Genomic DNA, 10,000 nt, shown 5'->3' on the forward strand with positions numbered 1-10,000 from the left:
ATTTAAAGGTAGGAGAAGAAGTCTACTTCCAGTAAAGTTGTTCCATTAACTGTAATATCATGTTTTTGAGCTGGTGATCCTTAACATTATAATTTAACCTGGAAGAAATTTGATAGAAGTAATTTATTCATGCCTTCCTACTGTTTCACTAATTTTTTGTCCTTAACTTTCCAGTATTATTTATTTTTGACAGTCAAACTAGTTTGTAAACAGATGCAGTTAATAAAGGGAAAAAAATGAAACAGTACGATGGAATAATGGAGTCATAGAAAACATGAGCTGAATGAAAAGCATCTGGGTTAGCAGCAACAACAACAATCACAAAAACAGTAACAGAAACAACAATCGTTGTGATTATTTCTGGGAATGTTGTCTATGTATTGCAACGAGGTTGGCTCTCACACTGCTGTAAATGTAGAAAGGAAGTCAAGGACAAATCAAATCTTACTTAGCCTGTACAATATCCAGTGTGTCTTTGGTGCCTTTACTCCAAGGTAACTCTGTCATTAATTCAAGGTAGTTCCTGCAAACCATTTAAAAAGTTGTTAAAAAGGGTGTTGTATGGTCATATGTCTCAAAGCATTAATATGTGAGAGTACTATAGGGGGGGGGTCCTGATAGCTCAGTTAGTAGAGCACTTGTTTCCGGCGCAAAAGGACCAAGATCAATCAAGGGTGCAGTCCAGATTTTTTTCCAACCCTTTTGTCCACCCAGCAGCGATTGGGTGGTTAGTACTATAAGATGTGGTGAAAAATATTTTGCAATAGAACAGCATCTTAACCAAAGGATAGTAAGCAACTGCTATTGTCTGTTTCTCACTATAGAAACTCAGATAACATAAGTGATGCTAGAGCAACTCCACCTTTATCGCATAGTGGCCAACTTTTCTAAGAGCTTAAAAGGAACACCATTATGCACAATACTGCCATGACCCAAAAACAACATTATGTATGGAATATTATGCAATGTAATCTAGATTTAGAACCCTTTTCTGTTTTAATTTTCTAGTCAAAAAAGCATAATCCTGGGATATGCATTAAAAATAACTTTTCTCCAGATTGCCACATCGGGACAGTGCCATTTTATCAGGACAGTTGGCCACTATGATTTCAAATGATATGTTGAATACGAGGGAAAAACAAACAAACAAGAAAACGATTTTGTAGGTGTGTACAGACACATTACCATTACACCACAGAGGTAACCAGACAGTTGGAAAAATGTTTTGCTCATATTCTTCACACGGAAATGTGTTACTGCTATGAAGCCTTACCTGCCTCGTAATAATTAAAGATTGAATAGAAATGGACAAAGACAAAGTTGTCAGAGTAGATCCATTTTTATATTTATCAATATGACGAATTAGGGAGCAGGCACTGGTGTACGATAAAAATCTGATGTGTGTATGAAACAGTGCCAGACAAAGCAGAAAGAAAAATACAAAAAAAAAAAAAAAAACTCCCCAAAAAAATCTGCATTCATTTGTCTTTGACCTCTCATGTTCAGTGTTTGTTTATTATAATGTAGGTGAGGGTTCACAGCATAAATTAAATTGTCCAAACTATCGAATAACCGCTTCTGTGTAATGGTGGCACAGCTGACCAGTCCCCAGTCAAGGCAGGTGTGTACAATGGTTTATCATAAAAAATACAATATTTTCATTGTCTCATCAGATCACTGGACACAGAGACCTGATTCTCATAAAATTCATTATATTGTAACCGTACAACATCATTCCCAAGCCCTTAATGCTTGAAATATGATATCAAGGAACGAGGACATCATCTTTTTCAATATTTGAAATGTGATGGCTAAATAAAAATAATACCAACCTGATCATGGCATGCTCAGGCATAGAAGGCATCATCTTTTTCATTCTCTTCAACTCCTTCATCGCTGTTTTATGTGCTTCATCTGGCATCTTAGCAGCCCTGAAATAATCAGGATATAAAAATATGATTCAAATGTTAAAATAATTTTTAACTTGAAAATTTTTTAGAGCTTGAGATGATGTTATGCATAATATATCCATCCCTGTCCTTTATTATATTTGAAAATTAAGCAGTACTTACGAGGGTTTCAGAAATAACTCAATAGATAGAGAGCTTAAGCAAAGGAACCAGTTTAATTTTTTTTTTCTTCTGACCCCTCTGTTCACTTCACAGTCATAAAATAGCTGACTTTATAAATAAATATTTTCCAGTGGACCCATTTCCTACCCAAAGAGCAACAAGCAAGTGTCATTGTATATTTAACGCTTAAAAAGAAATGAAAATGAACTCTGACTCCGTGAGTTTTATGACAAAATAACTCTGTGAAAAATAGCAAAAACAAACAAACTAAAATAAAACATTTTTAAAAAAGCGTTAAATAGGCGAAATAACACAAAATCACAAACTGAGTTTAATACATGCCATTGTTTAGCAATGACTATCCCGCACAAATCTTTGGGCCTCTTTTTCGCTCACGAAGTGCCCAAATTCGCGACAAAATGTGGGACGAATCCGTTTCGTATATGCTATATTAAAAAATTAATTACGACGCTGTTTATCGATGAATATGACTGAAAGTTGGCACACAGTTAGAAAAAAGGTCATTTTAATTTATGTCAAGTGACAAAACTCGTGCAATTACCAGAAGATCGTTAAAAATACATTTTTACTCTTTGGAGTAAAATATTTCTAAAACTACCGGGCGTGTAGGTTTTGTCGCTGACAAGTTAATACATGAACATTTCTTCTTTTTGGTTGTAAAATTTCGTATGAATATGACGAGTACTTTTCCCGTATTTTACAAAACACCATCCTAATTTGCTCTTCATTCGTAAAAGACAAAGCCATTTTGCCCCCCTACAGCCCGAATCACAAGTTCAAAACGATTTGGCACCAAACAGCGGCTGAGCGGGTCGTGGCAAAGCGCTTTCTGATTGGTTGACATCGTTTTAAAGTTCATGACAAGTCAAAGTGTCTGCGCGGTCTCACTGGCAGAGGGGTGTTTATCATCTGCCATTGCGCTTGGGTTCAATAAACAGCTTACAATTTGACTGTTTAATTTGCAAGAATTTAAGAAATTATAGTGTTAAAAGTTTTCGATTGCAATATGATCTACAATCTCAGCATGGGTTTAATCATTGTGTTCCAAGTCACGTTCCATCAGTAACCTTTGTCCCCTTGTCCAATTTCTCTTTTCCTTCTATATTTCTTTCGTTTATGTACGCAATCTCCCCCCCCCCCCCCCCCCTCTCTCTCTCTGTGTGTGTGTGTGTGTGTTATATACTCATTTCTTAATATATTTCTGTGTGTGTGTGTTATACTCATTTCTCTCTCTCTCTCTCTCTCTCTCTCTCTCTCTCTCTCTCTCTCTCTCTCTCTCTCTCTCTCTCTCTCTCTCTCTCTCTCTCTCTGTGTGTGTGTGTGTGTGTGTGTTATATACCATCCAGCTCTAAAATTATATAAGTTAGAACTCTTCTAATGTTTTCATCATCTTCTCTATCAAATTTGCCATCAAATTGCCAAATTTCAATCGTTTAATCCACTTATTACGCAAAATACAACCAAAGGTCGAAAAAAAATGCCGAAAAAGCGTCCCATATTTTCGCGTTTTTTTCCTCTTTGCGGGTCATCCAAATAAATGACACCTTTGAAACTGCATAACTTGTTTATTTATGAATGGATTTTCAAAATTCAAAAACATTTTTACTCAGTGGAGATAGGGCTTTGATTTCAGACAAAAATTTTCCTCAAAAAGAGAAAAAAACATTTTTCATAGTCATTGCTACATTGTTACATGTGAATTGTTTACCCATGATAACATTTAGACATACACTATAAATTTAAATGTTGTCCTGAACTAGACATTGAATGTTATAGGAGTTAATGTCAAAATTACCAGGTTATAAAATTTAATATTTTATTGAAATTAAAAGAATAAATAAATAAATAAATAAATAAATAAATAAATAAATAAATAAATAAATAAATAAATAAATAAATAATTAATTAAATAAATAAATAAATAAATAAATAAATAAAGACTCATACTTTTTCAATGACAGCAATTCTATTTTACATGAATTTTATAATCTAAAATTTAGCATGTTTTCGGAGTCTAACATCCCTAATATAAAAACTAGTGAGATGATTTGATAGACACATGTTTGACTCAAATGGGAAATTTACACATTACTAATGAGAGACAAATATTTTATTACTGTTATTATAAGAAGAAGGTCTCATTTCATCATCTCTACCTGATTTTCTGTTCAAGGTCATTAGTATCATCTATTTCTGCATCCTCTCGTTCATCCTCTTCCAGGTCATTGTCAAGCTTACGGAAAACCCCTCGCATGTTGACAGGACGACTGGCTTCTTTTCTTGTGATGATTTCAACTTTGCCCTCTTTCCGTGCCTTTTTCAGCAGGTTGAGTCCCTATAGATGAATAAGTGATGGCATATGATTTTAAGAGGGGGTAGTAATATTTGATGAGCTAACAGTGAGTATTATCAAAAACTAAAAGATAATCTTTTTCAAAATTTTATACAAGTCAATATTAAGGAAACTAAAGTAGTGAATAGCGATATCGATGTGTCAACAGCCATTACACTTTATAAGAGGAAACACAGAACAGACAATTCATAATGCTAGGAAAACAGGATTAAATTATCAAAAATATTTGGAGGTAGACTTAATATGATTTTATTTTTCTCTGAATGAAACGGATAACTTTACACACATTGGATTCACAATGGGCAGCACTGATGGGATAAATTAAGATAATAGAATTGGAAAAGCCTGACATGCCTAGGTTACCTTGGACCCAATATAAATATGATAATATATAAAGCACAATTCCACGGATTCACCATGCGCAATTTGCTTTAAAATGCTTAAATTATTCCCCAACATGTAGAACTAAATTTCTATTTAATACAGTATAAGTCTCCTGTTATGTGTCCTCTTGAACTGACACTAAATCCTATCTATTACTGCCTATTGTTAATTACTCATTCACATCTGAGAACAGTTTGTAATGCATGTAAAGTGTCATTTAATGCCTAAGCCACAGTTTTTAAATCATTTTCATCTATCCAACCACTGACCATAATCAATATCACTTGATTTTGTAACAAGACAAGACACTGTACCACTGAGTCTCACTATGGAACTTCACAACAACATCCACCCATATTAAAATCAGATATCTGTATCTTACCTCAATCTGCCGCATAAGAAGAGGTAGAGCCTTCTTGAATCTTTCAACCAGGTCAACAGCATCTAAGACCTGAATCTTCTCAGAGAAGGATGCCTTGACAATGGTTGATATGATGTCTGGGAGGTGTTGGCCTGGTACGCTGTCAAGCATGCTCTGATGGAGAAAATGGTGAGATCAATAAACAATAAATATATAAACAAATAAATAAATAGGCACTTTTATATTGAGCATTTTTATGACTTCACAAAACTTCATCCCTCTATTCCAGGCAAATGGAACCATATTTCTATTCTATATAGTACAGGTTGCCTAACACTTATATAAACTAAAATATTGCAATACTCACCAATGCCTAAAAAGCCAAGAATACATTTATACCCGAGCCAAGCAAAGGAATGTTTGTAAAAAGCCTTACCCAAGGACAAGCACATGGACCCGAGTTTGACAATAATTGTAATATATCCTTCCATTGATCAGGCTTAACATTGTATGACTTTGCTACATGATAAAATACTGTTCCCCTCGTCTGCAAGACACCATAATAAAGTATAAGCAAGTTGTCTAAAGTGTTCTAGTTCTAGATATCACTGTGTCATAAAATCATTATAGTGTGATATTTTAAAACAAAAGCTTACTGATGAGGCTATCTTTTGCAATGGAAATTGATTTAGAGCCAAATTATATCCATGCTTACCTTCAGCTTGGCTACCACAGGGATAGACGAGTCCAACATCTCCACCAGCTTCCCAGCTTTTTCTCTAAAATTTTCAGCCAAAGAGCCAAGTTCTTGATTTTCACCTATTTCTTGAGTGGAAAGAATAATAGACAAGACAGATATAAAACTGCAAATCGAAATGCGGAACACTGAGTAAAAATATAAATAACTTAAGAAATAAAATATGTAAGCCCATTTTAAACAATCAGAAATAATAATATTAACCCACTTTTAATAAATTATTTCAAAGTTACATTCAGTTACAGATCTGATGCTTTTATTTCAATTCTTAGCAGTTATGATTTGAATCGTGAATCAGATCTTAAAAAAAGAAACTGTACTCTTTTTGAGATCAAATAAACAATTTCGTCTGATAATGGAAAAAGAAAGATATACAACTAAAATTATCAATGCCAGCGAATTTATTATTTAGTTCTGCAATCAACAAAATGTCAGTTCATTCAAAAAAATGTGAAATAGTCCGATTTTCTTACAAATCATTTCTCTCTATTCATATATCTAGTTGTAATTAATCTTCCGCATTCTGGCAAAACCTTTTCATTTTGACCAAAAAGTTTTTACTTCAATAAATAATGTTTAATTAAAATACCATAAATTTGGTAAAAGTTTCAAATCTGAGACTTCTTAGAAGTTTTCAGTTTGAACCTTTTTGAAAAGTTAGGAGCCTTTTAATTGATCAGTATTCGAAGTAATGTCTTGTTAGTCAAAATGTTTTTAAAAACCTTTTGACAGAGTATGAAAGTGCACATTCCAAAGATTTCAAAAAGAAAGCAGTAACAAGTTCTTGACATTTTTTTTTCAATTGAAAAGCAAAAATGGTGTCAAGAATTTAAAATATATGATCCAAACCTTGGTGTTTGAATCTTGTAATAAAACTTTCTATTGATTGAAGTCAAATGAACAATTGATATCAGTACACTGTGGCACTACCTACCAGCATCATCATCACCACTTAGTTTATCCAACTGCTTCACTGCGGCCACAGGGTAAGGTGTTTCCTGAAGCATTGATTCAACCCGAAATCTGCATACTCCCGTGACCAACAAGGTGTAGGCAGGTCGAGGCCAATTTGTCCCTGTGATTTGAACCACAATGGCGGCTGTCCCGGTTGTGTGAACTCCTGACATGTCGTCATCCTGACAGAACAAAAGGATGAAATTTCGAGCCATGAGAAAGAGTTAAATTTATATTTTGAATAAACAACAAAATTGTTATCTTGCATAAAATGGGTAACTAGGTCAGCAAAGCTTGTAATGGGTCAAAGATGGAATTGTGTCAAATAATAAGCTTGATTTCTATTTAAAATTTTAGGAGTGTGCAATGATTCCAATATAATTTTTTTTTTTTTAAACGGCAGTGAAAGGATCTGATCCTGCATTAACAGATCAAATGTAATTGTTTGAGCAATCAACACCTACACACGTACAGAGGCGCCTAACCCCAATAGTCCCAAAAAGGAATCAGAATACAAAAAACGGAATCAACTTACCATAATAGACTATGACATGTTTTGCTGTATATAATGTAATAGACAATCCAGAAGTACTCAGATAAAACAATATAAAATGAATAAAAATTTGCAGGTGGGCTAGAGATTAAAAAGGGCATCAAATAATAATAGAGACAAAGATCCAAAGCATTGAATGGGCGGATTTAACCTTGACAGGACCCCCCCCCCCCCAACAATACAGACACAATCAAACACACACACAAACTGCCAAAATTAAATAGGGAGAGTAGCCGACTCAATAATACTCTGAATTGGAGCCAATATATAATAATATTAGGTCACCAACCTCACATATTGGAGCCAACATAATAATAATACTCCCGGTCATTGACTTCACATATTGGAGTCAACATAACAATAACACTTCAGGGTAATTGACCCCTTAGACTAGAATATTATGACCTTAAGTGCACACACTATAAAATGTGCATTGATTGACTATAGGGAATGATGACAAAATAGACCATAACTCACATTTTTAAAATATTTTTTTAAAAACAAGACATCATTTTTTTTTTAATTCCCTCTATTGAAATGCAAAAAAAATTGATATGTGCTTTGAATGCGGAATCGCGAAATATAGACCAATTTAGTGGAATGATTCAGCGGAAGGGTAGGAGCCTCTGCATACAGCATTCCTATGGCAAGCTTCGGGTACAAAAAATAATGTTATCCTATAAAGGCCTTAAACTTAAAGACTGGATTTAATTTTACTATTTCTTAAAAACTTTACCAAGTTATAGTGTGTTGTTTCTGATGGCCACGTTGCTGATCACGAATGTATTTTATTTGGGTTTGGTTGGAAACAGTCCAGTGAAACAAAAGTGGCAGTCAACCATTCTCCTCAATAAAATACTTGCTTTTTAAGGATAAAAAAGCAAATGATTTTCTAATCCCATACAAATAGAAATAGAAATAATACATTGAAGTTGAAGGGCTCAAAACTTACCATTTCATCATTGCCACTACTCTTAGGAATGACGCCAATAATAGTACTACTCAAGGTATTTCGTCCAAGAAGACGACTTTTCACCATATTCATACTGAAATAAATATATTAGTATTAGTGTTAGTAGCTGTTTTGTGGGAGAGGGAGGGGTTCTAATCAATATTAAAACACTTAGATGTCAAGTTCAATAAAACATCAAATATCAAGCCGAGCCTTTTACATCAAACCACATCACCCTTCCAATCAATGCCACATATATTCTTTACATTTACACCCAGATAGATAGATAGATAGATAGATAGATAGATAGATAGATAGATAGATAGATAGATATTTAGATAGATAGATAAAATAGATAGATGGATGGATGGATAGATAGAAAGATAAAAAGAGATACATAGACAGATGGATTAATAGTAGTAATAGGATAAATAGTGATAGAGTGATTAGGAGATAATTCTAGATGATATCTAGATGAAGATAGGTTAAATGTTTGACGAAGTTGACACTCGGAGTATTAGTAATGTGTGCCACAATGGAAAACCTCTCTCATGTTCGATATATATATATATATATATATATATATATATATATATATATATATAATATATATATATATATATATATATACAAATAGGTAAATAAGTGCAGAGAGTGAGAGAGTATGTATAGAAATAGAACTTTCACTTTCGTCACGTCAATGACAATGAATCAATATTCAATAATCAATGATGAAGTTAAGGCAGTTAAGGAGCCGTCAAGTAATTACAAATTACTCACTTCCTTAGATTCCTAACAGGTATTCGCATCGATGAACCGGGCAGTAAAACATTTTCGGTTATAATGAGAAGAGGAATTCTTCTTGGAATCATTGTGTTTGACGAAGCCATGTTGGTTTTGGACCTACAAAGAAGACTTTTACTCCCAGCAAGTTGATTTTGTAATGGGTGAGATTGTTTGTGTACAACTGAAAATGCCCTTTGAACTGAACCTAAGTGCTTGATACCTAAACTTTACACAAACGCAGAAGAGTTCACACTTCACTCGCTCAGAATAGTTTTAGGTACGTACGTATTCTCATTCGTTTATTTATATGAGGTGGACGGACCTTTCTGGTTGGACCAACGATTCTAACTTTTTTTTCCTTTTCAAAATCCTTGGGTTGGACTCAAAATAATGTTTATTTCTGTGTTTTTCCCTCGCGTGGGGGGGGGGGGGAAGGGGGGAGAAATTCTAAAAGCGTCATCACCTTCATGGTTTCCCGTTCCAAGGTGTTACAATTACAAATCTAACATAATAAAGATCCTAAACGCAAAATCTATTTAATATTATTATTCACATATCAGTTCAATAAAAATATTTACTGATTGTGATATTGGTGGGGACTGACGTAGACTTAACATAGCTGCAAATATGCGCGCAGTGGTTGGGACCGACGTCCACATCATATTTGCAGTTTATGGGCCTATCATTATTGCAAATGCTAATATTTTGCGATGGCTCGAATGTATTTCCAATTCAAAAATGAGTCCATAATAATTTCTCGTGGTAAATTCCCTCTTATGCACTGCCTGTTGTCAATTTAACCCAAAT

The 10,000-nt window shown here is 34.0% G+C and overlaps 1 protein-coding gene and 1 long non-coding RNA gene across 3 annotated transcripts in view; one reads left to right on the forward strand and one right to left on the reverse strand.

Annotated features, from left to right (window-relative positions):
• The window catches only part of LOC144977122 (lon protease homolog 2, peroxisomal-like), a gene marked incomplete in the record, with an annotated part of 17,588 nt that extends 8,191 nt beyond the window's left edge, over positions 1-9,397 (reverse strand). Inside the window, 8 exon segments of the mRNA XM_078921949.1 lie at positions 449-523; positions 1,833-1,931; positions 4,250-4,428; positions 5,213-5,365; positions 5,907-6,016; positions 6,883-7,084; positions 8,408-8,501; positions 9,188-9,397. Of these exon segments, the coding sequence (XP_078778075.1) occupies positions 449-523; positions 1,833-1,931; positions 4,250-4,428; positions 5,213-5,365; positions 5,907-6,016; positions 6,883-7,084; positions 8,408-8,501; positions 9,188-9,297 (1,022 nt within the window).
• Positions 1-10,000, forward strand: part of LOC144977123 (uncharacterized) — a 29,271-nt gene that overhangs the window by 10,067 nt on the left and 9,204 nt on the right. The window contains exons 1-3 of one of the 2 annotated variants that reach the window (XR_013646241.1): positions 909-1,621; positions 4,315-4,492; positions 5,264-5,380. This is a non-coding gene — a long non-coding RNA (uncharacterized LOC144977123). Of the gene's footprint in view, positions 1-908; positions 1,622-4,314; positions 4,493-5,263; positions 6,088-10,000 lie in introns of those variants that run through there. The other variant, XR_013646242.1, reaches the window with a different exon arrangement.

The sequence above is a fragment of the Berghia stephanieae genome, chromosome 7, assembly GCF_034508935.2.
Source record: "Berghia stephanieae isolate SIO BIC M18660-M18661 chromosome 7, UCSD_Bste_1.3, whole genome shotgun sequence".
Taxonomy (NCBI): domain Eukaryota; kingdom Metazoa; phylum Mollusca; class Gastropoda; order Nudibranchia; family Aeolidiidae; genus Berghia; species Berghia stephanieae.